Raw genomic sequence first — 27,916 nt, forward strand, 5'->3', positions numbered from 1 at the left:
AACTGTGGTTGGCTGGATGCGGGGCACGATGAAAATTTAGGTCGCGAAAAGTTCGTGGACAATCGCTCCGAAAGCGGGCAAATCGTGCAAGATGATGGTCAGACACATGTCAGTTTAAAGTGGGTGGATATCAATAGTTGCGCATCGATTTGAACCGTAAATTCATGAGTTGACCTCAAGAGCTCGGGAGAGCTCGTGGGTATAGTTCCATTGTCTACTGAGACATTGAGTATCTTTTTGCGAGCATTTGAAAAGCTCTTGCCAGTCATGATGCGCGCCTCGTAAGTGAATTCCCATGACCTTGACCACGCCAACAACCCAGAGAAAAAGCACTGCTTCCAGCACACGCTTAGACCTTGAAACCACGCGACCGTCTGCGACCACGAGCACGCTCGAACTTGCGGCCCTTGGACTCGACGTAGGGCTTCTTGTGGGAGTGGGGACCGAAGCCGAAGTGCTTGACGCTCTCACGGGAGTTCTTGGGTCCACGGAGGAGGAGGGTGTTGGCTCCAGTGGGGTAGCGGGTAGCGACCTCGTCGATGGTGAGGGTCTCACCGCCGGCCTTCAGGATGCGCGCGCGGGCAGACGCAGTGAAGCGCATCGCGGCGATGGAGAGCTTGGGGAGCTCAAGGAGACGGTTGTCGTCAGTGACGGTGCCGACCTGCTTCTGCATTAGCATTGTCGTAGGGAGTGTGTCGATGGAAGTCGTACAATGACGATAGTCTTGCCGTCGTGTGCCTTGGAGGAGTGCTTGTTGGCAGCAGTCGCGACGATCTTGGACAGGCTGACGGCTATCGCAGCATTAGTAATTGCTCTCGAGAGGCATTGTTCGTTCGGCAGTCTTACGAGGACGGTTGATCTTGGACATCATAAGGCGTCGGAGAACAACCTTGTTGAAGGGGGCATCGGTACGGCCTATTGCTGTCAGCACACACACCTCTTGCAAATTCAATGTAAGTACTTACGAGCCAGGAACTTGTAAAGGCGCACCAACAACTTAACGTAGGGGTTGGTGGACTTCGGGACCTCTGTATACTCGTCAATCCTCCTGCTCGAAATCTCATGTTGCGTCTAAAAGACAGCAGTCGCCAGCGCATTGCTGCGCCGACTCGACGGGGGTTCACATACTGCGGTGCCCGTCTCGAACATGGTGCTTGTCGAGATCGATACCCATCTTGACTGTTGTTGAGCAAGTGGTGGTGTTGCTGGGGGTTAGTAAAGAACGGAAGGTGTTGAAGTTCTACGAATTTCGAGCTGTGTGGGAGCGCCCGGGCGCTAACGAGGGCTTGGCGCCAGTCTGACCGCTTTGGCAGAAAAACACCATGCAGCCACGGCGCACGCTGAACGTGCGGTCGCATACTTTCGGGAGCCATTCGATGACTTCGATTTAGTGTCTCAGGTCTAGCTTTAATTTGCTATGCACGAAGTCGGAGCCTTCAATCACGATGGCCTGGTTGTCACATGTCGCAGTACAGAAGTCCATTGCCATCGGAATGCATGCTGTTTCGTTGAGCAAAGATGTTGTAACGCTCAATTCCTGCATTCTGGCAGGCCTGGTATTTGCGTGTCTGAAAGGACCGAATGCGTTTTTTGCATGCGTCCTTGACCTGACTCTTCATACGAAGCCTTCGATGCCTGAGGATAGGTTGTTTCACACGTGTTTACGCCAAATGAACGTTGCTTCAACGCATTACCATTATTTAGCTAGAGTACATACTCGTTACATCCAGCACGAGCTAGCGCTGTAAGATCTATATGACACAACGTGTACTTTCGTATTCCTGTCGTTGCTCCCTGACATGCTAGTGGATCATTTGCAAATGCGTTCGCACCATGAAAGTCGAAAAGATGAAAGGGCCCCATGGCATGGAAAGACCTGCTGTCTATGCTTCAGAACACCAGTAACCACCACAAGGTGCACTAAATAAAGTATAGGAAGACAGAAGGCGAAATGTGAATTGTGAATTGTGAAGTCTGTGTTCTCAACCGCAGAGCTGACCAAAAACGTCTCGTATCTGCGGGCAGTGCTCCCGCTCATTCCAGATACGTTCATACACCTTTCTCACCGATGAGCTTGCCAATACCATTGTAGGCCTTGGCAGTCTGGTCGGGTGCGTAGCGGGGCCCAAGAGATCCAAGGATCATGAACATGGACATGATGACAGCCGCGAAGATCATCAACTTGCGGAGCACGGGGCGCGTATGGCCGAGTTCTTGCCACTTCATGCCGCCCTGTCCGAGGTACTCCTTCAACTTCTCGGCGCCGAGCTTGTAGTAGATCAGGCCGCCGAGCGCAATGGTGTAGCCGAAAGCCTGGAGGAGCGAGACGGGGTCCTTGAACAGGAACATGGACGCAAAGACAAGGAGAATGTCCTTGAGCACACCAGAGAGGGTGAGCACGAGCGATGAAGTCTTGCCGATCAGGAACACAACGGACACGTTCAGCAGGAAAGCGACGAGTGCGTTAGAGAACAGAGTGAGCCCTCCGACGCGGTAGATGTCCTCCATGGTCAGGGAAGGCAGCTCGGTGAACAGCAAAACGAAGCCATTCATGCAGGCGCAGGCAGGTGCGTAGTAGTAAAGCGAGACGAGGGGGTCCATCTTGAACTCGGCGGAGCTGAGCAAGCGCTGAACCATGACTAGGCGGATAGCCTCGAAAGCCAGTCCACCAACTTGCCAGATGAAACCAGTCATGACAAACTGGATCTCACCAAACGACGCGATCACAACACCAATGACGATGAACGAGACATTTCCGAGAACCGTCATGTTCAGGGGAGCGACACCCATGACCGCAGTGGTGAGGAGAACCCAGACCGGCATGGTGGCCTGGCGCATGTTAGCATCGCCACTCGTCCGCTTGCAGCATTGACACATACCTTGAGCATCTGGATGAAAGCCACACTCAAATGCAGATATGCCTGGTTACCGCAAATCAAGCTCAAGCTGAAGAACAGACCGATTGGGACGATGGCTCGGAGGTATACGCGGCCCGTCATGGGCACCTTCTTTCTAGAGTCGAGGATGGTGGTAAAGCGGGCGAGACCTTGGGTCATAACGGTGGCAAAGACCAAATGCCATGTTGTGAGGGCGATGGGAAAGTCTGTGGAGGACGTTAGTTGACGCTGCAGAGGCTTGAGTGGCATACATACGGAACTTGGCAGTATCGAGGATGTACTTGTTGAAGACGATGGTGCTCGAACTGAGGGTAATCCATGTCCTGCGCAACAGTCAGCGGCTGCGGTGCCTCCGTCAATTGGGCAAACGTACGCAATGTATACAGCGGGATGAAAGGAGGCGGGCTCAGGCGCAGACTTCTGGGCCTCTGGGTTCACGGTGGGGAGCACTGGCGCGGCTGGGTCGCGGGCAGCGTCCACAGAGGACCGCATCTTCTCTTCGTTAGACATGGCGTTGGTGGTGCGTGGCGTGATCTAAGCAGAGACAGTGGGAATGTCGTCGAGGAGCGATGTTGCGTCGAGGAGCGATGTTGCGGCGAGGGTTAAAGAAAGGAAGTCGCTGGACTGGGGTCCGTTGTCGGCTGATTGGCGGGCCGCTGACTGGTAGTCTTGACCTGGACAACTATGCAACACCTGGAGGCACGATGCGTGGCACGAGCAACACTGAAGAGCTGTGACAGCGTGCACAAGAGGGGAATGAGGAGTTAAAGAGCGGCGTGAAAGTTGTTGAGCACTGGTAAGAGTGACAGGCAATTTGCGCTAATGGGAGGGGCGGAGCGGAAATTCAGCGACGAAGCCCTTCTAGGCCGTCTCACAGGGGGTGTTGCGTTAGGCGGCTGCTACTGGGTAATGCTTTGACGGACTTGTAAGTTGACGCACGGGAGCAGCGCGGGATTTTGCAGACACAGACAACGTGAAACAGATCTGCTGTGGAGCCAGTCGGAGGACGCGCAATCATTCCTACTTGCAAGATTGCTCTGTTTGCAGCACATCGCTCGCCGCACACGTACCCGCTGTGCGGTGAAATTTCGCGCTCAAACAGCAGCGCCCATCGCAATAAAGATAACAGGTATGCGACGCGAGCAAGGCGTTCCAGCATGCTGAATGTCTGGCAACTATGGCGCGTCAAAGTGGAGCGTCCGACATGGTGAGGCGTACAATAGGGGTAATGCATGTCGTCGCACTCGAGGAAGAGTACGCAGGGCGGACAACACAGTCGCACTAGATGCGCACACAGATGATGCGTCGTGGATCTTGGTGTTGCGGCTCCCAGAGATAGATGACAGTCAAGCTTTATCTGCTCCATCTGCATGCTTCACACAAACAATTCCGTGGGCGCATCCCGTGCCGAAATGACACAACACGGTAGAAGTGCTACACAGGTTGATCAGTCCGAATCACGGAGGCCGACGCAGCCAATGGTCGCGTCCACGGGTGGCCATGACGCTGCTCTTAGAGGCCCCCATGGTGTATATGCCCCTTTTCTTCCGTAGCCGCATCAAGCTCCCCAGCCGAGTTGGTGGTGGCCCAAGTGTCTATGCAGCTTGACCCTCAATTCTATCGCAGAGCTATAATTCTCCACCACGCCCCAGGCCCTCGCCGGACTGCTCCACCGCCACTTGAAGTACCACACTGCTCACTCGTGCGCAGAGTACATGTTGAACCTCGCCCGCCAAACATTGAAGAGAGTTCCGAGTTTTCAAGAGCTCTTGCAGGGAAAGATGGCTGCCAAGGAAGAAATGTGCACTCACCGCCCCCCACATGCACTTGGAGCTCGAGCTGACCATGGCACAGTTCTGTCGATGTGCTCGTCATTGGCGCTGGACCGACTGGTCTGGGAGCCGCAAAGCGTCTGCACCAGATTGTACGACTTCAGATATACAATTCTTGGAGTGGCAATTGCTAAGTAGCACAGGATGGCCCCTCATGGCTGATCGTGGACTCGAACGAGACTCCTGGAGGTCTGGCTTCGACTGATGTCACACCAGAGGGCTTCGTGAGTATTCACCCTGTCAAGTGACTTTGCCAAGTCTGACACTGATAGCTCTACGATGTCGGTGGCCATGTCATCTTCTCCCACTACAAGTACTTTGATGACTGCATCGACGAGGCGCTGCCTCGCGACGAAGACTGGTACACCCACCAGCGTATCTCGTACGTCCGCTGCAAGAGCCAATGGGTCCCCTACCCATTCCAGAACAACCTGTCCATGCTGGGCAAGGACGACCAAGCAAAATGTGTCGATGGCTTGATCGACGCCGCTCTCGAGGCCCGCGTGGCGAACACAAAGCCCAAGGACTTTGACGAGTGGATCATGCGGCAGATGGGTGTCGGCATTGCCGACCTCTTCATGAGGCCATACAACTACAAGGTGTGGGCTGTGCCGACCACCAAGATGCAGTGCCAATGGCTAGGTGAGCGTGTCGCCGCTCCCAACGTCAAGGGCGTCATCAACAACATCATCCACAACAAGACCGCGGGCAACTGGGGTCCTAACGCTACCTTCCGCTTCCCCGCAAAGGACGGAACCGGTGGTATCTGGATAGCTGTTGACAACACATTGCCTGCCGAGAAGAAGCGATATGGTGACAAGGGCTCAGTCACCAAGGTCGACGCGGAGGGCCACAAGGTGATCATGAAGGACGGCACCGTCATCAACTACAAGAAGCTGGTCAACACAATGGCTGTCGACTCCCTCGTAGAGAAGATGGGCGACAAGGAACTCATCGACCTCAGCAAGGGACTTTTCTACTCCACCACACATGTCATCGGTGTTGGTATCCGAGGTGAGCGACCAGAGCGCATCGGCGACAAGTGCTGGCTTTACTTCCCCGAGGACGACTGCCCATTCTACCGCGCTACCATCTTCTCCAACTACTCGCCATACAACCAGCCTCAGGCCGACGTCAAGCTCGCCACCCAGCAGCTTGCGGACGGCTCAAAGCCCAAGTCCACTGAGCCCCAGCCCGGGCCATACTGGTCGATCATGCTTGAGGTCTCGGAATCGAGCTTGAAGCCCGTCGATGAGAAGAACATGCTCAAGGACTCGATCCAGGGTCTGATCAACACCGAGATGATCAAGCCTGAGGACGAGATCGTTTCGACCTACCACCGCCGCTTTGACCACGGATACCCCACTCCCTCACTCGAGCGTGAGGGCGTCCTCACCAAGCTTCTCCCCGCCCTCCAGGCAAAGGACATCCTGTCCCGCGGTCGCTTTGGCTCATGGCGCTACGAAGTCGGCAACCAGGACCACTCGTTCATGTTGGGTGTCGAGGCTGTGGACCACATTGTCAACGGCGCCGTTGAGCTTACTCTCAACCACCCCGATTTTGTCAACGGCCGCCAGAACACTGAGCGCCGTCTCAAGGACGGTGCGCAGATCTTCGCCAAGCCTTCCCTGGCTCTGCGCAACAAGGGCGTTGACTAAATGCACGGAACGGTGAAAAGAGAGGGACAGGATGATGAGATACCACAACCATGATATGAAGGAAGATAGAATGAAGACTGGTCGGGCATACATAGGTGCAGCTTCTTGCACATGGGTGTTTAGCATACCAATAGATAGACGCATTACAGCCAAGACGACTTAACCCACCTCTTCCCCCATTCTCCCAAGTGAGTCCTACCAAAATAATAACCTCTCATAGTTGGGGCCCGGGAAGCCTTGTGTCGGGAATAAGTGTCTGGTAGAGAGGTAGTACGTTGCGCCCGCACTGGGCCATGTGGGACGTCGTTCAACGGACCGCCCCTAGGCACGGTAGGTGGGGCTATGTAACAGCAATACAGACGGGTGAACTTGGCATGTAACCCAGGGAGACTGGTAGTCGGGAGCGTGGAGCAAAATGTAGCATTGTGGAGGAAAGCTGGGGGTTAAATACCGACTACATGTTTCCATCTTATTTTCCATACAAAGCATCCATCCCTCATCCTCACCTCACTGCTTCCCCGCCCTGAATTTCCTCAGCACTTCCCTCTCCTCCTCACTCCTCGCAACCCCCTCGTCAGCCAAAACCTCATGCTTCCACTTCCTCCCGCCCGCGCCATACTCGGCACTAACCTGCGCGTCGCCCACCAGCACCCATTTATAAATCGTCAGCCCCTCCAAGCCCACGGGCCCTCTGCTGTGGATCTTGTTCGTGCTGATGCCCACCTCCGTGCCGAAGCCGTAGCGCTGGCCGTCAGCCATGCGCGTGGATGTGTTCCAGTACACGGACGAGCTGTCGATGGCGGAGAGGAAGGCGTTTGCGGTGGCGGGGTTGGTCGTCAGGATGGCGTCGGTGTGGTGCGAGGAGTGTGTGTTGATGTGTGAGATGGCGTCGTTGAGGGATGGGACGGTTTTGATGGCGAGGGTGTAGTCGAGGAACTCTGTGTCGAAGTCCTCGGGGCCGGCTTCTTGCACCAAGTTTGCAGAATGCGGGTCTAGGACGGATTTCAAGGAGGAGAAGGAGGCCGGGTCGCAGCGGAGTGAGACGCCTTTTTGGAGGAGCGCTTGGGCGACAGTGGGGAGGGTAGTGGTTAGGGCGGCAGTGTCGACGAGGAGTTGCTCGGTGGAGTTGCAGCCGGCTGGGTAGGATGTTTTGGCGTCGATGATGATCTTGGTGGCTTTGTCGGCTGGGTAGTCGGAGCAGAGGTAGGTGCAGCATATGCCGTCTGCGTGGCCGAGGACGGGAATGGTGGTTGTGTCTTTGACATATCGCACAAGCTTGTTGCCGCCGCGTGGGATGCAGAGGTCAATGTAGGTGTCTTGCTTCAGCAGATCCGCAATGACATCGTGTGTTTGGACAAGTTGCAGGCAGTCTGAAGGCACTGCTGTCGATGTGAGAGCTTTTGAAATGATGGAGGCGATCGCGGCAAAGCTGTTGCTCGACTCTCTGCCTCCCTTGAGAATTGCTGCATTTCCGGACTTGATGGCCAGAGCTGAAATATTCGCAATGACTTCTGGTCGAGCCTCGAAAATGATCAGAAGTACACCGATTGGGCACGTGATCCTTGAAAGCGTAAGGTCGTCATCCAGTAATGTCCTCGCAGTGGTCTTGTTGATTGGATCCTCTAGCTCTTTTACGTCCAAGATACCCTGCAGCATATCCTCATATTTCCCCGGCTTCCCCAGATCTAACCTCTTGACCAAGCTCGCACTCAGGGTTCCACCTTCTGCAGCCTTATTTGCAGATTCCAGGTCTTTTGCATTAGCAGCTAGCACTTCATCCTTGCCCTGTGCTAGCGCATCATGGATAGCTACCAGAGCGGCATTACGCTCCTGGGTCGATAATACGGCAAGTTGTCTTGAGCCGATTCGTGCCGCGCGGGCTACTTCTAGAGGGGTTGCATTTGTCAAGGACATGGTGTGCAGAGGTCACCTCACAGAGTCGTTTGTGGCAAGACGTCGTAAGAGTGCCAATGGTTTGGGCGGTCGGGTGACTCAAAATCACTCAATGAGGAAGAAACTTTTCTCGAACGGCTATGCAGGGTCTGGCGTGGGCTGCGGGCACTATTGGAGGAGCTCGTGTCAGACGTACGGATTGCTATTGATAGCCGCATGGTGGGATGGCTCATTGGTGTTGCGGGGTCTCGACTTGCGGCTGTGGCACGTGCACACATGCAGGGACTCTTCGAAGACATCCAACTTCGTTCCCTTGGGACGCGCAATCATTCCAACTTGGACTCCGGCACGGTACTGACAGGTCGTGGCTGCGTCATTTCGTGGATAATTACGCCGCGCGGACCCAATAGGGGCATTGCGCTCGGTCGCGACCGGTAGGGCCGCAAGAATGAGGAGGCTGGTTTGGCGAGGCTGGGCTGGTAAATCTCCCCACCAACCTCGTCTCTGTGCAGCGCACGGCAACGCGCCACGCCTCGATTATCCCAGTCAACACGTATGTCCCGCTAAGAAAGATGGCTGGCAGCAGCTTTATAATCCTTCCGCATGCCAGTCCGTTGGGCTTGCATTACACAATCAACTCGATTCCTCTCAAGTGCTGAGCAGGTATCCAACCACTGCAAGTCTTCCACGATACTCACACACGACTGTTTGCTAGTACATCGTTCCAATCGATATATCACATCGTCACATAGCTCACCAGCATTACTGTGCTACTGTCTCCGGCATCACACCCGACACTTTCACTATCACCCAACCCTCACCACACTCACGATGCGCTCCACCATACGGGCACTCGCCGCCCTCGCTTCGGCAGCCTCCCTCATCACACCCTCGGTCGCTCAGACATGGTCAAACTGCAACCCTACCCTGCGATCCGACTGCCCGCCAGACTCCGCGCTCGGCAGAACTGTCAACATCGACTTCCGCTCCTCGTCCGACAGCTTCACAGCCCAAGGCAACCCGACATACGGCAAAGACGGCGTTTCTTTCACGGTAGCCAAGTCTGGTGACTCGCCCCAGCTTACGTCGAAATGGTACATCATGTATGGAAAGGTCGAGGTTGTCGCCAAGGCAGCGCCAGGTGCTGGAATTGTCAGCAGTGTAGTCTTGCAGTCGGACACTCTGGACGAGATCGACTGGGAGTGGCTCGGTGCGGACGCCGATGAGGTGCAAACCAACTACTTTGGCAAAGGACAAACCACGACCTATAACAGAGGAGCCTTCCACGCTGATGTTGGAAGCCAGTCGGGCTTCAAGAAGTACACCATCGAATGGACACCCAGCCAGATCGTTTGGTCAATTGAAGGCCAACCCGTCCGCACTCTCGAGCCCGCCAATGCCAACAACCAGTATCCGCAAAGCCCCATGCAGGTCAAAATGGGCGTGTGGAGTGGAGGTGATTCTGCGAACTCTCCCGGTACCATCGAATGGTCTAGGGGACCTACCGATTACTCCAAGGGTCCTTTCTCCATGGTGGTCCGCTCCGTAATGGTCCAGGACTACTCAACTGGAACCCAGTACGTCTACGGCGACCAGTCTGGTTCCTCAGGATCTATCAGGGCAGTTGGCGGTTCTGTCTTCTCAGGAGGCAGCAAGCCTGTCGCGAACTCGCCTTCAGTCACGGCCGTCGCATCTGGCCAGCCACTCCCCTTCACCCCTGGCCAGACCGACAACCCCACGCGGCCCAGCGTCTACCCCTGGGTCCCTGGCACAACCTCTGCTGCGCCGCAGCCCACCTTTGCCAACTACCCCGGACTGCCAGAAGGATGGACCGTGTCGGATAGTGGAAAAGTTGTGCCTCCCAGCTCCGCTCCTGTTAGTAAGATTCTTTTTCCCCCGCTCCAGTGCGCATCCCCCTCAAAAACTCTAGCTAACAAACTCCCAGATGTCCCAAGCCGCTTCCTATACGCCCTTGCCTGCGCCTGTGCCTTCGGCTTCGCCTGGCGATTCTAAGCCCACGGTCGTTACTGGCTATGATGACAGGGGCTTCACCACTCTCCGCACTTTGTACCCCGGCACCACGCCCCCTGCAACAACTGTCAACCAGCTCCAAAACGCAGCGGCCACGAGCGTCCCCGCCGCTCCCGCTGTGAACTCTGGTGCCCGGGTTTTCGACGGCATTCATCTCCAGCTCTTCGGTATCGTCATGGGCTTTGTCTGGCACCAGGCATGGTAGGTACATGTCCTCGACACGTTCAACTTCTTCATGGAATACCCCGCATTCGCTTTTGTCGTCGTCTTCTGCACCATGGTCGTATACCATGGACAGTTGGGATGCAAGGTGGCGGTCAAGTTTTGGTGGACGCAGTATCCGGCGTACAAAGTTGCGTTTTCGTGGAAAACGGAGAAGCCCGCGAGTAAGAAGGAGAAGAGGGAGTAAATAGGTTGGCTTTGCACATATGAGTTTCGATGGGATTTGTATATATTGGTTGGACTTTGCATTGCGTGGATATGGGCATGAGATATGAAGATTAGCGAGGCGTTTTTTTGCTTTTCAGCTTTAGATTAATGGACGGCGACGTTGATGCGCAGGCATAATGATACGAATTACACAACTCAGACTTTGAACACTTGTCTTGTATTAGTGAGATAACGATGAAGTGGATTGTCAGCACGATCCAAAGACAACTAATAAATACCCTTTTCATCTACAAACACAAAGCCACTCCTAGCAAAGGCAACGAAGATTGAAGATCAAGACATTTTTCCAACTGGATTGGTGACCCTGATAATATCTATTATACATTCGAGAGAAGAAAAAAAAAGCCACCCAGCCAGTTATGTAAAGAAGGAAGCATTAACCATCCAACCCATGGCATGACGAATATCCGACCGAATCGAGACAGCACAGAAGTGATGCCGTCGAGTGCGAGGTATCAGACGAGCGAAAGGTAGAGTGTCATACCCAGCGAAAGAAGCCGATTACGGCCCAGACAGACGTCTCCGTCTCCGATCCTCATACCACTTGTTCCATCTCGTTGCATCACTCCTCTCTCCATGACGAACCCGCTGCTCAGAGGGCATCTAACCACCCCGTCCACCATATGGCTGGTGCCTGAAGCCACCGGTGTGCCTTCCGCCACCACGATAGTTCGCGCCAGGCTTGCCTGCATTCTTGGGGCCCGTGGGGGCGTTGATGGGCGCATTCGCCGGACCGCCCGGAGGCTGGCTACTGCCCTGTCGACCGCGCTGGTTGCCCTTAAAGCCGCCGCGACCGGGGCCGCTCGGGGGCTGGGGCATGTCTTCATACATGCCTTCCCAGGCAGGGGTGCCGCCGTAGGGGCCTTGCTGCTGCATGCGGCGCTGCTGCTGCTGTTCGTATTTTTGCTGTTCAAAGGCAAGTTGGTCTTGGGGCGTGTAAGCGGGTCGTTGTGCGTCAGGGCCGCTGGGGCCCATCATACCTTGGTTGTTCATGCCGCCGTTGGGGCCGCCAGCCATCATCTGCTGTTGCATCATCGGGTTCATGCCACCCATCATGTTTTGGGGGTTCGGGGAGCCAGTGTTGCGGTTCATGCCGCCGTTCATCATCTGTGCTTGCATTTGCTGCATTTGCATCGGGTTCATGCCGCCCATGGGGTTGGCCATGCCGCCGCCTGCTTGTTGTTGGGCGAGGTTCTGTTGCATTTGCTGGAAGTACTGTTGCATGCGCTGCCAGTACTGAGCCATCATAGCGGGTGTCATACCGGCGGTGCCGGCTTGAGCTGGTGCACTCTGTTGGTTGTCGTAGCCGCCGCCGTTATTGCCGTTGCCGCCCTGATCACGGTTGTTGAACTTGTTGTTGCGACCAAATTTCTTGTCACCACCGTCTTCGTCACGCATGTTGCCTCTGGGTTGGGCACGCTTGACTTCGATGGGCTTGCCCAGAATCTGGAGAGGTTGACGCAAGGTCGCATCAACAGCAGCATCACCATCGAAAGTAACAAAACCGAAGCCACGGGGGCGACCAGTCTCCTTGTCCATCATTAGGGTTGCATCGACGACTCGACCGAAAGACTTGAAGAAATTGGTGAAGTCCTCTTCAGTGGCTTCCTGGCTGACTCCACCAACAAAGATCTTGCTCGTGCGCTCCTGTTCCTCGCGGGGAATTGCTCGCTTGGGGTCGATCTGGATTGCATTAGCATGTAATCGAATTATACTATGGATGACCTACAATCTTGCCGTCAAGGTAATGCTCCTTCACCATCACCGTGTTAACACACTTGGGGTCTCTGAACGTCAGGAACCCGAAGCCTCGCGAACGACCAGTAGCGGAGTCGCGCATGACTGTACATTCGCTGACTTCACCAAACTGTGAGAAGTAGTCTTTCAAGGATTCTAGAGCGTACAGATCAGCGATGAGTCCAAAATAAGGCTGTGGGCAAATTTCCGCCAGTTTTGGGTTGATCAGTACGAACCTTCTGTAGTTTCCCAGTTAAGGCCACCAATGAACATTTTACTGATTGAAGTTAGTAACACAGGTCATATGTGAAGTACCGAAACAGTAAGAGCGCAGGCAGCGTTGTTAGAGAGGCGCATCGTAGGTTCATAGTCTGGAGCTGTCATGTCGAGAGACATGTTCCAAGCTCAAGTGAGGTTATTGCGGTTCCGGGATCTAGTGGTCGATAGCTTGCATGTTGTTGGTTTCCATAAGCATGCTGGTGTGCACATTGGGATGTCCAATAGCAGGTGAGATCGGAGTGTGTTTTCTTTTGGAAATCAACGCTGAGCCTCCGGGATAATGGCTGCATCGTTGTATTATCCATATCCATGATAGGCCCTCCTCGCGTCACCATTCTCCAAACAGGCGATTGCAGCTGCAGCCTGAACTGCACCATAGCTCTCAGCGAGTGCCAGTTTTAAAGTGATGCGAGAATTGGAGCAGAGGACGGAAGTAAAGAATCCAGGCCGCACTAAAGTCGTGATTCGTAACGAGTATGGCCATTCGTAGCTGGCCAAGTGTGTTTGCCAGATGCATGGCGACATTTAAGCGAAAGTGTGGTTTGCGTCGCGAGCCAGATGCGAACATGTTGACCTCGTAGCGTTTGCCCAAATCGGAACGAGCTCGGTAAATTCGATATTCATAACCGCCATGGGAGGCTCAAGCAGAGATAGCCGCAAAGGCACAGTGTGTTCGGATGAAGCGTCTGTGTTCTGCTATGGACACGAGCGCGGACGGCTGCGGAACAGCCCGTCACGCGACTCGATGGCTACCCTGAGCTTGCGTTGTGTATACGCACTATCAAGTACCTAGGTATATATCGACAAAAGGCGTTGCTAAGTGCATCAGCAAGCCGCGATGGGACTCGCGTAAGGCGTACTGTTGGGTTTCTGGAGAAAGCAGTCGTTGGCCATCCTCATCCAAGCTTCTTCCCACTTTCGATGATTGCAGCGACGTCTGCCAACGTCTGACCGCTTCACAAGCCCGGTGACATCGCGCCATATTTTGCTCATACGAGCATCTCTAGCTTCTGGACATCGTACATGGTCTCGCACCACGCGGTCCGTACTATTGGGGCGCATGTTTCGGCTTGCGCCCAAAGTACCCCATAGATACATGATGCTTCGAGCTATGATGATGTCCAAATTGTGTGACCTCCTTGGCCCTGGACTTCTGTAACCAGCGCTGGCTCCACTGTCGCACATCAAGCCTCTTTCAGACCATGCGCCGTGTGCCATGCGCTGTGCATACCTTGCGTCGATACTGTACCTTACGATGCGCCTGTCACGTAAAAAGCACAAAAAGCAGAGTATTCACTCACCCATCCTCCTTCACGTTTATGGGACCGTAGTTGTTATCCGCCATAGGCGCGTTGTCGAAAGACTGGTCGCCGCCCGCGTTGTAGCCCGAGTTGTCCATGTGGGCATCCTGGCCACCTGCTGAAGGCGCCTGCCATGATGGAGCCGCGTTGTCGGCGGCAGTCTGTGTCGTGTCTTGTGCTGGTGCGCTGGCTGGCTCCGCCTTCATGGGCTCAGGTTCTGCTTGAGGGACGGGAGCAGGTGCCGCGGGTGCGGGTTTGGACGAAGGTTCTTCATCGTAGCTAGAGAGGTGTTAGTCAAGCCAGGGTTGCACGATAAGGCGCCAGTATGTGATGCGGCGCAGAAACTCACAGATCGTCGAAGATGTCGTCCTCAAAGTTTTCGTCGGCCATGTTGAATTTGCTGTGTTAGAAGAAAGAAGTGTAAGGTGAGAGCTGCTTTCGTGCTAGGAATGCGAAAGTGACGCTAGTACTAAGAAGTCGACTTTGTCCGAGCGCCTTGTGCTGGGGCTCGAAACAAGGAGATGGAGAGAAAGGAGAAACAAACCCCAATCACGGTCGCAATAAGGGGCGCGTTGGTTGAGTGTGTCGGCGAGAGAAAACGCGTGGTGGGAAGAGCTTGACGCAAAGGTGAGGAGAACGAACGGAAGGAGCGACCGTGCCTGGGGCTTGGCAACAGGCGAGCCGCGGGCGGGGACAGGGACGTGCTTTGGCGAGAGCTGCAGGGTAGTTTGAACCTCGAATGCGGCGACTGAGGCGGGGTCCCTTTGCGCCCCTTCACCGTCACCGTCGCCATGAAGAAGCAGCAGCAGGTACGTACTTGCAGTGATACTACCTGGGAATTCATATGCTAAAAGACGCGCCAGGAAATGGTCCAGGTCGGTTCGTGCCCTTCCAAATCGCACCAGCGTCATAGCATCTGGGGTAGCTAACATGTTGCTTCCCTACACATAGACCGCTCCTCGTATGTTTCCACAAGCAATCACGCAATCATGCAAAACGATTCTAACACGCGACAAATAGATCAGGGTCCCCGTTCTGGCGCACGACGTCTAATACGTCAACTTCGAGCCAGAGCCAGAGCCAGAGCAAGAAGGTCATTGGCGCGGCATACTCTCACGCCGACATACTCAACTTCAGTTCGTTGTAGGACAAAGTCATGCCTTTGGAAACGTCCAGTACTCTAATGCCGAACAGAAGCGTGTCGGGATCGACTTCGCGACCTCGGACCCCTCCGTCAGCCACCCACAGTCGCGAGTCGAGCGCAGCACCCAGCCGAAGCACAACTTCCCCTCGTCCTGCGCGACAGTCTTATAGCAGTTTCCTGCAAAGCACGAAGCATGATTGGGATGAGGATGAGCTGCAGGATGGGGACATGTTTGAGGACGATGAAGATGAATTCGGCCTACCTAGTATAGCAAACATGCGGCGGAAAGGCAGGCGGAAACAGCCATCAAACGCAAATGAGGCAGGAGGGTCCAGTGCGAGAACTGTGTCTGGGTCTTCGGCATGGCGTGGTATAGACAGTGGGGACATTGCCGAGGAGAGGGGAATTCCTACATATCCTACCGCGAAGAAAGTCGAGGGGAAAATACTGAGGCCGCAATACCAGGAGATACTTCGAGACCCCGCGAACTCTCTCCACCTTATCACGCATGCTTCTATCCCCGCCAACGCTACGGCCAAGCAAATAGAAGAACAGTCATCACGCACGGCAAGGATCAACAAGTTCAAGAAGATATTACAAGCAAGCACAGTGTCACTATCCGACCTGAGAGATTTGGCGTGGTCGGGGGTTCCATCTGAAGTGCGCGCCATGACCTGGCAGGTCTTGCTTGGATATCTGCCAACGAGCAGTGAACGGCGGGTGGCTGCGCTGGAAAGAAAACGTAAAGAATACTTGGAAGGCGTGCGACAAGCATTCGACAGAGGAACAGCAGGCGCGACCGGCGCAGTCGCTGCTGGCATTGCAGGTGCTTCTTCGTTTCCGTCGACAATCCGTGGGCGAGGACGCGGCCTGGACGAAGCCATCTGGCACCAGATCAGCATCGATGTACCCCGGACGAACCCACACCTCCCACTGTATCAGTATGAGGCAACCCAACGATCATTGGAAAGGATACTATACGTTTGGGCCATACGACATCCCCGCATCAGGATACGTGCAAGGTATCAATGATCTAGTCACGCCGTTCTGGCAAGTGTTTCTCGGAGCATACATTTCTGATCCAAATATCGAATTTGGCATGGACCCGGGCCAACTGCCAAAACCAGTGCTGGACGCAGTTGAGGCAGACTCGTTCTGGTGTCTTACAAAACTACTCGATGGGATACAGGACAATTACATCGCACATCAGCCAGGCATTCAGCGGCAAGTGGCGGACCTCAGGGACCTCACAACGCGTATCGACGGTGATCTGGCAAAACATTTGCAGAACGAGGGGGTAGAATTCATACAGTTCAGCTTCCGATGGATGAACTGTCTCTTGATGCGCGAGATATCCGTGCAGAATACAATACGCATGTGGGATACATATCTGGTATGATTGAGCCTGGCCATCATTAGAAACTCTGCTAAAACATCACAGGCCGAAGAAGACGGTTTCTCGTCTTTCCATCTTTACGTATGCGCCGCCTTCCTCGTCAAGTGGACCGAACAGCTGCGGAAGATGGACTTCCAAGAGATCATGATGTTTCTGCAATCACTGCCTACGCGTCAGTGGACTGAGAAAGACATTGAGCTATTGTTGAGCGAAGCTTTCATCTGGCAGAGCTTATTCAAAGGTAGTGGAGCACATTTGAAGAACACGAACTCAAGAGGCAATGGTGGTGTAGGCATGGGTCCCGATTACTGAGGGCTCGTGTGACAGAATGAAAGAACGTTCTTACGACCAACCGTTTTCAGATTCTTTCCCACTCGCATGTGTGTCCGAGAACGGTACCCAATACTGGCAGGGCCAGAGCCTGCTTTGATTGTTTTCGGACTGACTCCTGCCAAGGATACCGATCAGCAAAGTGTATGAAGAAACGAATTTCTCCAAGATTGCCGAATCAATCGGCAAGAGTAATGGGACCCCGCTTTCTACCCCACCATACGTCACGGAACCTGGCACAGCTTCTACGTACATGTACTGGAAGACCAGCTCGAAGTCCCTGTGCTACTCACATCGAACTGGGTAGCCGAAGAGCATTGGAATAACTTAATCACTACAATAAAACCTAATGGTTCTACCTCCATCTCGACCACCATTTGCAGAGCTACCGCTCGACAAAAACGGTCCACCAGGAAATGCATGGGGTCTATATGGCAAGGACGATGAGCTTGGCGCACTCAACCTCATTACGCCAGAAACCATCAAAGCGGCAGCTCAAGAGATTCAGACTGGTGAGCGCGTGTCACTAGACTGGTACCTGAATCTTCCGTCGTTCCCATCCTTCGGTCGTCCACCTTTCGGGTGGAAGATGGAGAATCGAAGCCATCCAGACGGCACTAAACGAATAGTTAATGACGACCATCTGGACATTAACACACAGAGCAGCAGCCAATGGGATGGCTTCCGTCATTACGGGTACCAGCAAGCCAAACGCTACTATGGCGGGCGAACGCAACAAGACGTCGAGAACACCGAAGTTATCGGCATCGATCGCATTGCTCACTCGGGTGGTATCACAGCTCGCGGAGTCATCCTAGATTACCCGCGCTACCTCGAGAAGAAAGGGAAAGAGCCTGTCCATGCCCTTAGTGACAACCACATCACCGCAGAAGTGCTGAAGGACATGCTCAAAGAAACCGGCGTGCAAACCCGCGAAGGTGACGTCCTTCTCCTCCGCACAGGCTTCACGCGCGACTACTCAGCCCTAAGCACCGAAAGTCGCAAAGCAATGGCCACCGCACCCCCGACATTCCTCGGCGTCCAGAGCCACAAGGACGTTGCGCAATGGATCTGGGAGTCCGGCTTCGTCGCCGTCGCAGGCGACGCTCCAAGCTTCGAAATGTCACCCCTCGTCGGCGCCCACAACGCTCCCGGCGGCATCTGGAAAGGCGAAGCATGGGAGCAGGAAATGCAAAGGCGGCGGCCTCTTACACCAGTGGCTGCTTGGCGGCTGGGGCGTCATGATTGGCGAAATGTGGGACTTGGAAGCGCTGTGCGAGAGTGCACATGCGTTGAATCGGCGGACGTGTTTTTATGAGCAGTGTTCCGCTCAAAGTACGTTTTTCTGACTCCGCCTCACTGGCCAAGACGCGTAGTCGTAGTGCTGACATAACAACCCAGGTCCCAGGTGGCGTAGCCAGTCCGCCCAACGCCGTAGCTATATTCTGAGACTGCCTTGGCCCGCTGGATGTAAGACTGTGCCGTATACGGCCCGTTGAGAATATTACCCGCACCGCGGCGCTGCTTCTAGGCAGCGATGGACGCATAGTCGCCAAGGCTCCGTGTTTCTTTCCAGAATGCTTGGGACCTCTATTTATTACTCCTTATGGCGGCCTAGTGGTGGTACGTGGCCTGTTGTGTTTTCCGCCCTTGCGTGTCACCGTCCTTCAACTTGACTGGGTATATAGTCCTTGGCCGAATGAGCAACTGTGTCGTAGCTATCTACCCATCTCACTGTCCCTACCACTACTATCACTCTCATTATGAAGGCCTTTTTCGTACTCGCTCTTGCGGCGTTCGTCGCTGCGGGCCCGCTGTGCACTACGTCTACTTCTTCTTCAGTCGCTCCTGTGGCTACGCCGAAGCCGAAGACGTGCAATAGGATTTGCGGCGATGAGACGCTGGTGTGCGCTAGTGGTTGGGTATGTCTTCTGGTTGCTGTTTGGAATGGCTTTGCTAATGCGTAGTATAGCGTGCAGAGAGAACGGGTGGGGAAGGTGTAAGTATAGAAGATGGTGTATGGTGAATGATGAGGAAGCTAACAGGTTGTAGTCTTGCTGGGCTTGCTGCAAGTAAAGCAAGAGTGCAGATGGCGTTGTCGGAGCAATCGTTGTTTTGGAGGAGTACTGAGTGGTGAATAGAGCTATCTGCTCAGACCGAGGGTCGTGTCATAGTTTGCGGTTCGTTACAAAGGGTTGGAGCAAGTTACCCCAAATGCACGATCGATCTATTTCCCCACATATTGAATTTGGAGGCACAGCTCACACGGGTCCTAGCCCTGCTCTTCACGGCATCTGCCTCTTGAGTGCGCACGTTTATAATTCGTGAACCCTCTCATTCAATTTAATAAGGCCTAAGAGTACGCGAATCTCGGAGACCGTGGTTCTTCCGAAGCTGTGATGCTTTTCTATCATGTTTCTTACCTTTCCGCAACGTCTTAACGCGAGAAGTCTTTTGATCAAAAGATACAATAAATGTATTGGTACATTCGTGAGCTGTCATCGACTTGTTGTTCCATTAGACATGCCCAAGTGTGCTTCTCTCGAGATACCGCAAACGTTGTAGAAGTACGTAGGTGGACATATGGTATCACTCGTCTCCCTGAGTGGTGGAAATGCAGCGACCGTCGTGAGCGCTATAAGTTGCTTCGTTAAACATGATTTGGAAAGCACCTTGTGGGAAAGTGGATCGGCTTTTTGCTAGCGTTACATGATTCGCCTCGGTCCTGGCGTTCTTGGATCTGCGGCCCGACAGATGAGAAAGGTGTCAACAGCCCTGAAGGACTCTCGAACAACAACATAGACATGGACATCAGCTCCCACCGCGATGGCAAATAACAAAATGTCGTCTGATTTCTACACAGTCCAACATCACACTTCGAAGGCGAGGTTACGGGGTGAGTACGACGTTATGACGGAGTTGCTGTGTTCTTCCGACGGCCCTTCTCCACTTTCAATCTATCTGACCCCGGATTTCGGTCAGGGCGTGGCGTACGCGAGATTGCTAGTTTCAGCATGACACCTCCGTAAGGATGACCACTAATCGCATACGTCTGCGAGGCCGAATTATAGATTGAAACGCTCATACTAGTCGCAGCCATGGCGGCGGCTCTAAGCTTCTGGAAGCCTGGTCAAGCCTGAACAAGACTGGTCAAGCTTTCGCAACCCACTCTGTGGACCTTTTGGGCCGTTTCATGCAGAACAAATTGCCAGCAAGCCTGCCACTCCTCTGTCTCTTCATTGGACGCTCCACACCATGCCCTTGTTGGTTTTCAGTGATGGCCAGCGTTTCCAACTCGACTTACCGACGAAGTCGGCAGTCATTCAATCTACCGGTGGCTTAGCGTGAATGCGGCCCATGTCGAAATAGGTGCAATGGCACTTGAGATGAACTGTGCTCTCTCCAACGACAGATGAGCATGTATCATGTGGACGGCTATAATATCGAACAGTGTGGATCTTGCCGTGGGTAGAACAGTACAAAAGGATCCCTATATCTCCAACGAACTGAAGAGCCCTGGATCCTGAGTACCATTTCATAGCAGGTTGCAGTCCAGTTTCAATCACTTCCGCCACAATGAAGACTGCCATTTTCACTGCCGTTGCTGGCTCGGTCCTTGTGGCTGCTGCCCCAGCTCCCGTCTCCCCTCGTGCCTCCAAGGTTCAATATGCCGGTGTCAACCTCGCCGGATTCGACTTTGGCTGTCTCACAGACGGCTCTTGCGCCCTGACTGGAACGAACAAGCCTTATAACATTGTCGGCCAGGGTTCCGCGATCGGACAGATGCAACATTTTGTCAAGGACGACTCTCTCAATGCTTTCCGTCTACCCGTGGGATGGCAATTCCTGTTGAACAACCAGCTTGGTGGCACATTATACGCTCCCAACTTCCAGCAATACGACAGTCTTGTACAGGGATGTTTGAACTCCGGTGCTTCCTTATGTATTCTAGACCTCCACAACTACGCACGATGGAACGGTGGGATTGTTGGGCAAGGTGGACCACCCAACGCGCAGTTGGCGGACGTTTGGAAGCAGTTGGCTCAGAAGTATGGCAGTCAATCCAAGATTGCCTTTGGTGTCATGAATGAACCCCATGTAAGTCCAAGCTCTGCATTTGACATCTTGCACAACTAACACAACCGAAGGACATTCCCGACATCACGAAATGGGCACAGACCGTCCAGGATGTCGTAACTGCCATCCGCGGGGCTGGAGCCAAGAGCAACATCATCTTGCTGCCCGGCCAGGGCTACACCAGTGCCGAGACATTCGTGTCGTCCGGCTCAGCGGCAGCTTTGAACACTGTCAAGAACCCTGATGGCACCACCGCCAACCTCATCATGGATGTACACAAGTACCTTGACAGCGACAACTCCGGCACCCACACCGAGTGCGTCAAGAACAACATCGATACTGCGTTCAAGCCACTCGCAGCATGGCTCAAGCAGAACAACAGGAAGGCCATGCTGACTGAGACTGGTGGCGGTAACACTCAGAGCTGTCAGAAGTATCTGTGCGAGGAGCTGCAGTTCCTGAAGTATGTATATTTCCCAGAGTTTCATGACTCGTGGCTAACGATTCCAGTGCCAACGCGGATGTCTACCTTGGATACACTACCTGGGCTGCAGGTGGCTTTGATTCCACATACGAGCTCGTCGAGACCCCGACACAGAGCAATGGAAAGTGGACCGATACCGCTCTTGTCAAGTCGTGTGTTGTCGGCTCATGGAAGAACACTTAGGCGCTGACTTGCAGCGTCTTTACCTGGCATAGCGATGTCTAGCAATGTATATAGACTCATTGTCTCTTCTTATGTATATATTCATACACACCATTGATCCAAGTTTGTGCTTTACGTTGTGGTAGTTTCTCATCCTCCCTCGGAATTCCACCACTGTCATCTCTAACTCTTGGACGAATTTATGTACTGCACAAAAAATTCCCGACATATTGCCTTTGTTCCTCGAGTTTAATCTTGGCTGTCTTCCTGTCGGGTGTGTTGCCCAGTCTCGAAGGAAGATGTCAAGAGAAAGTGGGTCTTGGATGCATGAAGCAAAATTTTCACTGCACACTAGACAAGCCCTCCTTGCCTCAACCGCAGCACTCATGGCACTTCAGACTCCTCCTAGTTCCTGAACCATTGCTGTCAGACTGTATCGTGCCCCCATTTAATCGGGGGATATATTGCAGTAAAACTTCCCTCTCTCCATCAACCAATCACATCAATCGCATCGGTGGTTTAGTGGTAAAATTAGCCGTTGCCATCTGTTTCAGATCAATTCGGCTAGCCCCGGGTTCGATTCCCGGCCGATGCAACTCATCAGATTTCTTTTTTTGCTGTTGTGGTTGATGTTTGGAGGGGTTAGTTGTGTGGGATGAAGGGCGGGGACGGTAAGCGAGTTTGCAGGCCACTACTTTTTAGACCACTTGTGTCATAAAAGTTTCACTGCTTCCTTTTCTTTCACATGTAGCGTCTTAAAGTATTTGGCGTTTATTGTTACATATGGTCTGACCTTTAGTGGATGACACTGTATTTCTGTTTAATATTGCGCCTAAGGCTGACTCACATAGATGTCTTACTATATTAGTACCAATTTCTGGCCGACGTATGCGTACTGCGTAGGGGTTTCGGCCTGAGGCAAGGCTCATTCTGAGGATAATTTTTATCGACGATTTGTTATTCTTGTACATTCTTAAGGTGAGAGTTTTGCAGACAATGATTGTAGCGTATATAATTCGGTGGAGCACGATCGGCGAATACATCAACAGTCGTGTACACAAACGGAGCACTTGCTAGAAGACTTTGATGCGATATATAACTACTGCTGAGTAGATCCCTTCGGTTCACAGAGCGAACAAGTGCAAACATAGTAGTCATCACCATGACTTCCAGCCTCGCTCCCGCGCTTCGTGCCACCAGTGACCGGTCTCGTTTTTCACTCTTGCATGTGCAACGTCAAACATAGCCATGCCCACAAATGTCTCTCCTAGATAAGTAGTGTCGCTCTCCTGGAACGGCATAGGAGAAACGTGTACCGGAGGAAGACGATGAAATTCATCGTTTCCCTCTGTTACGCGAGCATATTCCTCCTCAGAAATTCGATCAAAACAAATGCGGCGTGCTGGACGCTTGTCCGTAGACCAATCCGCGCCTGGATAACGGAAGATGATTCCGTGATAATGGTCAGAAAATGTACTATCGATGTAGCTAGGCACTAGACCAGGTAGTTGTCTGGCTTGGTCGTTGCCATGAACGCTCGCTCCGCCTTGCCGCTGCTCTTCATCATCATCCGTGGCTGAGTTCTCGAGATCTTGAATGTGACGTATATAATCCTCCCGTGCGGCCTTCTCTTTGCGATAATGAGCGATACAGTCGTCATCACTGCTATCCACGTCGGGCGCAGAAAGAAAGTAGAGTTCCAGACGGATCGGACACGGGTCCCACGGCGTTTTGCGCATGATAGCTTCGAGAACCTCGGCCGGCTTGACAGTCTCCGGGGTCACTTCTGGATGTGTGAAGTAGATGGCGAAACTGTAAAGCGGTGGGAGCGGGCAGGACACCACGCCACGGAACACCATAAGCGCTTCTTGCCCAGAGTGATCTGTGAATGGGATAACATATATTTTGGCGCGTTCAATACGTCCTCCGGCCGCCATACCGCCTCTGGGGAATCGCATGCTAGGGCCGCCACGCGATGCCATGTTCAAATGGAGCAGTGTGAGTCGATGGATGGCGCTCGGCAATGCGCCAAGGCAACCACCATCCATGCATTAAAAGCGGAGGGGGCCGAGGAATTGGAGTTACAAAAACAAGAGCGATGGAGACTGACGAGCGAGATGAGTTATTGGATTTTCGATGAGATCTCGGGAAAGGGTTCGAATCAGTTTCTTTCATTCGAAGTTGGTTTCGACAGCTATCATAGGGATCGACCATTGCAAAGAATAACGCGAAGCCCCTGAAGAAGAGGCAACAAATGTACAGAGAGCTATTGCATTGCTTGAAGCTGAAAATACCAGCTTTCTCATTGACCTTGATCTTGTGGAAGTGAAAAATGCTTTACACCAAACATGAGTTGGAGAACTTCAACAAGCAAAGCGAAGCAATGCACGCAACCGGGATAGGCGTTGACCGTTTAAACAATCTGGCATCATATACCGTACCGCCTCGCTATATGCGTTGAATCGGCGTGTTATCATAGTCGTATTGAGAAATATGTTTTATAAACAATGATAACTAGCTATTCCTTAATGGTCTAATTAATTAAGCGAAGCATAGAAAAATTACGCAAAGTGGGCGCGGTGAACTACGCGCGCAACAGGTGCAAAACGCAGTTCTCTGCAACAGCGACCACCATGACACAGGTCTGCAAGACCGGGAATAAAAGCTGTCTGAAGCCAGATAATTGACTGGCGAACGCAGTCCTCAGCCACAGTGCGCACCGCCCTGCGCAGACATCTCAGCACGCTACTGCTGCGCAAATGTCGCTTAAGACGCACGGCTGGTGGGGGCTGTCTAACTCGATATTTTGCGAGACATCAATGGTAGAGTCATTGCGCTTAGGCAAGGCTACAGGACTATCAGACGGTGTCAGCGAATCTTTGATAGGTCGAGGTGAAACAATTTGGAGATTGTTTGCCCGAGCATACGCGATCGACCTCGCAGATCGGTAAGCTTGGCATGTGGGCGAGTCTTTTGAAGCTCGCCTGGACCAATTAGCTTGAATGTCGGTCTCAGAGATAGTGTCGAACTCAGAGTCGTCAGAATCGAAGGAGTCGAGATCGAGCTGAGAGTCCAAGGGTCGGGAAGATACTGTCTTACGAACGAGGCCGATGCTTTGAAAGAAACGGGCCGCTGATGAGTAACGATCTAGGAGCGAATGAATCAGACGGACCTGCTTCAGATGGAGAGCTTGTTGAAGACCACGCAGCAAGAAAGACGGTTCAGACTGCTCTGGAAGCTTTGAATGAGGAAAGTCTTCCAGTAAGGATGGGAGCTCTGAGATCTCACCTACCGATGCGAGAAGGTCCTTTCGGATACCAGCAAACTCGTCAGCCCCCCCTCGACATGCTCCTGTAGGTACGTCAAACCTACCACCACTCGATATTTTGATGCTCTCGCACATTTTGGCAGGAAATTCTGTATCAATGGCCTGTAACAGCATCGTAGTGCGAAATTTATGGACGTCTGTGAGTTGTGCGTCTCACAATGTATTTGCCGTCAAAGCGTTCGCATAATGTTTGCTGGAATGCATACAATACCTTTCACAACGATAAATGTCCACTCATATTGCTAGTTGGTGTCTTTAATACGAAGAATTGAAATGAAGGACAAGTCTATATGTTGTTTTGCAATACCCAAGCTATTCTGGTCTTGGTCGCTACAGTAGCCCGGAGCCGTCAGTGCTGCGACTATTGGCGAACAAGTATCACAAAGAGCAGTAAACGTGGTAGATGTTATCATAAAGTAGTCATTGCCATAGAAGGTGATATTGGTATCATTAAATATCCTGACTCAATCATTTGCAACTAGTCCTGTGGTCTACAAGGTATACCTGAATCCCTCAAGTCCCTCGATAATCTTGCCACCACGGTCCGCGCGCTTGTTCGCCAACCAGAACTTCAAGTTCAGGAGAAGTGTAATGACGATGATCAGACCTGCTGCAATCATGCAGGCCACGATACCGGGAACGTAGTGAGGGGCGTCCTGGGTGCGGAAAACGGTCCCACCAATGATACCACCGAATCCTCCAGCACCAACAAGAGTAGCAGAGCAGAGGGCACGCTTCCATTGACCACGGATGTTGTTTGCTTGCCATGTGAGGACACATGGAACGTTGGCGTTGGCAGCAGCGGTAGCCAAGAATACACCGAAGTAGCGGACACCGACATTGTTCGAGAAGCCCATAAGGGGGAGGCCAACCAGAGCCAAGACTCCATTTGCAATGATCCAAGGACTTCTGACGCGCATGCGATCACCAGCATAAGCAAAGGCCAGCATGACGAATGCAGCAAAGATGTAGGGAGGTGCGATGAGGCAGTTGGCTGCTGCGTGGGCTGAAACCCATACCATCTTTGAGAATGATTGGAAGGAAGTATGCGATAGCGTACGTCATGGTTGTTGTGAACATGAAGATAAAGGCAAATCCCCAGACCTTGAGGTCGAGGGCTCCCTTGGCGTACTTTGCGATGCTGAAGTCCTCGGGGATGGCGTCGTGGCGATCTTGCTCGACACGGGCAACCATGAGCTCAGCTTCGCGCTCGGTAAGGAAGCTCTTCTGCATCTTGGAAGACTTCGCAGACAGCTCTGGGAAGTCAACAATGAAGTACCAGCCAATCAGACCAATGGCGACAGTGATGACACCCTGTAGGATGAAGATCCACCTCCATCCAGCAAGACCGGCACCGAAATGAGGCACAATCTTAGGGTTCTTCTTGGTAGGACCGAAGTGCTGGCCGAGCCAGGGAGCGGCCTGGATACCGTGGCCAGCAAGGAGGGAGAAAAGGTAACCGAGAATACCGGAGAACGCAGATGACAACATGCCGATGAGATAAAAGACAGTGTTGCGCTTCTGGAGCTCGAATCGCTGGTACCAGCAGCTGAGGAGGTATGCAGATCCTGCGCACTGTTAGTGTCGTGTATATAGACAAGATGAAGTATGTCGAGCTTACCTGGAAAGAAACCAGCCTCGAAGATACCCAGGATAAGACGAAGAGGGAGCAGTGTGTGCCACTCCTTGACGAACCCAAAGCCAATCATCACTGATCCCCAGATAACAACGATCGAGGGCAGGAAAACACGGGGACCAAGCTTGCGGAGGACGACGGTGGCAGGAGGCTGCAGAGCAACGTATGTAATGAAGAAAAGGAGCACCACGAGACTGTATCGCTCGCCAGTGAGCTTCAGGTCAACACCCATACCAGCAACCATGGCAACACCCAGGTTGGTTCGGTCCATGAGACTATTTGAAGTTAGTCGACGTTGACAGGACAATGTGAGTGGAAAGCTTACGAGACACAGTACATGAAGCCGAGTACTGGAATAAGTCGCAAGTCGACCTTGCGAACAATTTTTTTCTGCTCCTCAGGTGTGAAGGAGTCGATAATGGCTTGGTTGCCGCCATCGGACACGACGCGCTCGATCTCCTGGACACCGCCCTTCTCATCGGCGTAGGTAGGTGTGGAAGACATGATGATGTATGAGAGAGGATGGAGCTGAAGATTGAAACACAGGTGCTGACATGGCTATATATCTATGGAAAAGTCATCGTGGAGCAGTCTCGACTTCCCCAGATTTGAGAGCTGTCGGCTCCACTGTGCCCCAGACTCTATGGAGGAAGCACTATCCTGGCGGCTACTTAGAGTTGTAGTCCATGTTTGGGACTTACCAAGCCATAGCTTCGGGAGATCATCTCATTGGGAGCATGGCAAGCGACCTCGTGTCCAGTTTCTCGGAGTCGCAGGACGAAAGTGGTAAGAGCCATCGAAGACCAAGGCTCCAAAGAATACCAAGCTCTTTAGAAAGCAATAGCTTGAGCATCTGGACCCGAGAGTCTTAGCGGCCTCAACTCCGCATGTCGCCGCAGTGCATGCCATTGGCTTACCGAAATGCTGGGGATTCCCCGCACTGTGGGCGAAGCACGATGTCGTGGGATTCTAAGAATCTGGGGAAGCCATCGTCGTCTTGGCTTGCAACTAGGAATCATTTGAGTTTAGCGGGGAGATTTCTGGGTCATGTTGGTGGCTCGCGGTGTCGTTAGTACGTGTCTGCGGGGCGCTACCGGCACATGGCTTGAGCCCAGAACATCAGCGTTGAGGTTCAGCTGCATGATATCTTGCCGATGCCGAATGGCACGTGTTGAACTGGAAGCCTTCCGCTATTTTTCTACCGCAACTGTCATATGGACGCAGTCAACGCGGAACTTTTCCTGGTGCCTGGCTATATACAATGGAAGTAGCCGGACTCAT

General features: G+C 53.0%; 15 protein-coding genes and 1 non-coding gene across 16 annotated transcripts; 8 read left to right on the forward strand and 8 right to left on the reverse strand.

Annotated features, from left to right (window-relative positions):
• Positions 1 to 144: 144 nt before the first annotated feature.
• Positions 145 to 1,198, reverse strand: SNOG_09662 (hypothetical protein). Its single transcript, XM_001799898.1, has 5 exons — positions 1,129 to 1,198; positions 966 to 1,028; positions 847 to 915; positions 712 to 791; positions 145 to 661 (listed from the first exon to the last, which is right to left on the reverse strand). Exons 1-5 carry the CDS (start codon positions 1,172 to 1,174, stop codon positions 350 to 352), a joined length of 570 nt encoding a protein of 189 aa, XP_001799950.1. The 5' UTR covers positions 1,175 to 1,198; the 3' UTR covers positions 145 to 349.
• An 851-nt stretch (positions 1,199 to 2,049) lies between these two features.
• SNOG_09663 (hypothetical protein) lies at positions 2,050 to 3,407 on the reverse strand (the record flags this gene model as incomplete). The annotated part of the gene is made up of 4 exons (XM_001799899.1): positions 2,050 to 2,829; positions 2,880 to 3,103; positions 3,153 to 3,220; positions 3,271 to 3,407. The coding sequence occupies 4 exons, from the start codon at positions 3,405 to 3,407 to the stop codon at positions 2,050 to 2,052; spliced, it is 1,209 nt and encodes a 402-aa protein (XP_001799951.1).
• Positions 3,408 to 4,612: 1,205 nt separating this feature from the next.
• On the forward strand, positions 4,613 to 6,387 carry SNOG_09664 (hypothetical protein; the record flags this gene model as incomplete). Its single annotated transcript, XM_001799900.1, has 4 exons — positions 4,613 to 4,698; positions 4,752 to 4,821; positions 4,873 to 4,953; positions 5,002 to 6,387. The coding sequence occupies 4 exons, from the start codon at positions 4,613 to 4,615 to the stop codon at positions 6,385 to 6,387; spliced, it is 1,623 nt and encodes a 540-aa protein (XP_001799952.1).
• Positions 6,388 to 6,894: 507 nt separating this feature from the next.
• SNOG_09665 (hypothetical protein) lies at positions 6,895 to 8,301 on the reverse strand (the record flags this gene model as incomplete). Its single annotated transcript, XM_001799901.1, has 1 exon — positions 6,895 to 8,301. One exon carries the CDS (start codon positions 8,299 to 8,301, stop codon positions 6,895 to 6,897), a length of 1,407 nt encoding a protein of 468 aa, XP_001799953.1.
• A 582-nt stretch (positions 8,302 to 8,883) lies between these two features.
• SNOG_09667 (hypothetical protein) lies at positions 8,884 to 10,901 on the forward strand (the record flags this gene model as incomplete). Its single annotated transcript, XM_001799902.1, has 3 exons — positions 8,884 to 10,159; positions 10,236 to 10,512; positions 10,534 to 10,901. The coding sequence occupies 3 exons, from the start codon at positions 8,884 to 8,886 to the stop codon at positions 10,718 to 10,720; spliced, it is 1,740 nt and encodes a 579-aa protein (XP_001799954.1). The 3' UTR covers positions 10,721 to 10,901.
• A 463-nt stretch (positions 10,902 to 11,364) lies between these two features.
• SNOG_09668 (hypothetical protein) lies at positions 11,365 to 12,894 on the reverse strand (the record flags this gene model as incomplete). Its single annotated transcript, XM_001799903.1, has 3 exons — positions 11,365 to 12,444; positions 12,491 to 12,691; positions 12,814 to 12,894. 3 exons carry the CDS (start codon positions 12,892 to 12,894, stop codon positions 11,365 to 11,367), a joined length of 1,362 nt encoding a protein of 453 aa, XP_001799955.1.
• A 1,180-nt stretch (positions 12,895 to 14,074) lies between these two features.
• SNOG_09669 (hypothetical protein) lies at positions 14,075 to 14,468 on the reverse strand (the record flags this gene model as incomplete). The annotated part of the gene is made up of 2 exons (XM_001799904.1): positions 14,075 to 14,357; positions 14,428 to 14,468. 2 exons carry the CDS (start codon positions 14,466 to 14,468, stop codon positions 14,075 to 14,077), a joined length of 324 nt encoding a protein of 107 aa, XP_001799956.1.
• Positions 14,469 to 16,165: 1,697 nt separating this feature from the next.
• On the forward strand, positions 16,166 to 16,930 carry SNOG_09670 (hypothetical protein; the record flags this gene model as incomplete). The annotated part of the gene is made up of 2 exons (XM_001799905.1): positions 16,166 to 16,615; positions 16,664 to 16,930. 2 exons carry the CDS (start codon positions 16,166 to 16,168, stop codon positions 16,928 to 16,930), a joined length of 717 nt encoding a protein of 238 aa, XP_001799957.1.
• Positions 16,931 to 17,297: 367 nt separating this feature from the next.
• SNOG_09671 (hypothetical protein) lies at positions 17,298 to 18,266 on the forward strand (the record flags this gene model as incomplete). The annotated part of the gene is made up of 1 exon (XM_001799906.1): positions 17,298 to 18,266. One exon carries the CDS (start codon positions 17,298 to 17,300, stop codon positions 18,264 to 18,266), a length of 969 nt encoding a protein of 322 aa, XP_001799958.1.
• A 445-nt stretch (positions 18,267 to 18,711) lies between these two features.
• SNOG_09672 (hypothetical protein) lies at positions 18,712 to 19,085 on the forward strand (the record flags this gene model as incomplete). The annotated part of the gene is made up of 3 exons (XM_001799907.1): positions 18,712 to 18,870; positions 18,916 to 18,947; positions 19,001 to 19,085. The coding sequence occupies 3 exons, from the start codon at positions 18,712 to 18,714 to the stop codon at positions 19,083 to 19,085; spliced, it is 276 nt and encodes a 91-aa protein (XP_001799959.1).
• Positions 19,086 to 20,203: 1,118 nt separating this feature from the next.
• SNOG_09673 (hypothetical protein) lies at positions 20,204 to 20,475 on the forward strand (the record flags this gene model as incomplete). Its single annotated transcript, XM_001799908.1, has 2 exons — positions 20,204 to 20,292; positions 20,400 to 20,475. 2 exons carry the CDS (start codon positions 20,204 to 20,206, stop codon positions 20,473 to 20,475), a joined length of 165 nt encoding a protein of 54 aa, XP_001799960.1.
• Positions 20,476 to 20,524: 49 nt separating this feature from the next.
• Positions 20,525 to 21,692, forward strand: SNOG_09674 (hypothetical protein; the record flags this gene model as incomplete). The annotated part of the gene is made up of 3 exons (XM_001799909.1): positions 20,525 to 21,046; positions 21,127 to 21,488; positions 21,536 to 21,692. 3 exons carry the CDS (start codon positions 20,525 to 20,527, stop codon positions 21,690 to 21,692), a joined length of 1,041 nt encoding a protein of 346 aa, XP_001799961.1.
• Positions 21,693 to 22,179: 487 nt separating this feature from the next.
• Positions 22,180 to 22,266, forward strand: SNOG_16605. Its single transcript is given in 2 exon segments — positions 22,180 to 22,215; positions 22,232 to 22,266. It is a non-coding gene; the product is annotated as a tRNA-Gly (tRNA).
• A 562-nt stretch (positions 22,267 to 22,828) lies between these two features.
• On the reverse strand, positions 22,829 to 23,653 carry SNOG_09675 (hypothetical protein; the record flags this gene model as incomplete). Its single annotated transcript, XM_001799910.1, has 1 exon — positions 22,829 to 23,653. One exon carries the CDS (start codon positions 23,651 to 23,653, stop codon positions 22,829 to 22,831), a length of 825 nt encoding a protein of 274 aa, XP_001799962.1.
• Positions 23,654 to 24,408: 755 nt separating this feature from the next.
• Positions 24,409 to 25,074, reverse strand: SNOG_09676 (hypothetical protein; the record flags this gene model as incomplete). The annotated part of the gene is made up of 2 exons (XM_001799911.1): positions 24,409 to 25,022; positions 25,044 to 25,074. The coding sequence occupies 2 exons, from the start codon at positions 25,072 to 25,074 to the stop codon at positions 24,409 to 24,411; spliced, it is 645 nt and encodes a 214-aa protein (XP_001799963.1).
• Positions 25,075 to 25,490: 416 nt separating this feature from the next.
• SNOG_09677 (hypothetical protein) lies at positions 25,491 to 27,139 on the reverse strand (the record flags this gene model as incomplete). Its single annotated transcript, XM_001799912.1, has 4 exons — positions 25,491 to 25,996; positions 26,019 to 26,567; positions 26,621 to 26,910; positions 26,961 to 27,139. 4 exons carry the CDS (start codon positions 27,137 to 27,139, stop codon positions 25,491 to 25,493), a joined length of 1,524 nt encoding a protein of 507 aa, XP_001799964.1.
• Between the last annotated feature and the right edge of the window lie 777 nt (positions 27,140 to 27,916).

Source organism: Parastagonospora nodorum (assembly GCF_000146915.1).
Source record: "Parastagonospora nodorum SN15 chromosome Unknown scaffold_15, whole genome shotgun sequence".
In the NCBI taxonomy this organism is placed as follows: Eukaryota; Fungi; Ascomycota; class Dothideomycetes; order Pleosporales; family Phaeosphaeriaceae; genus Parastagonospora; species Parastagonospora nodorum.

What these genes read in the sequence shown, in the direction of transcription:
- SNOG_09662 (XM_001799898.1), bottom strand. Translation starts at nt 1,174, where the DNA reads ATGGGTATCGATCTCGACAAGCACCATGTTCGAGACGGGCACCGCA. An exon ending in GTCCAAGATCAACCGTCCTC is followed by an intron (nt 792 to 846) that starts GTAAGACTGCCG and finishes ATGCTGCGATAG; the next exon opens with CCGTCAGCCTGTCCAAGATC. An exon ending in ACGGCAAGACTATCGTCATT is followed by an intron (nt 662 to 711) that starts GTACGACTTCCA and finishes ATGCAGAAGCAG; the next exon opens with GTCGGCACCGTCACTGACGA.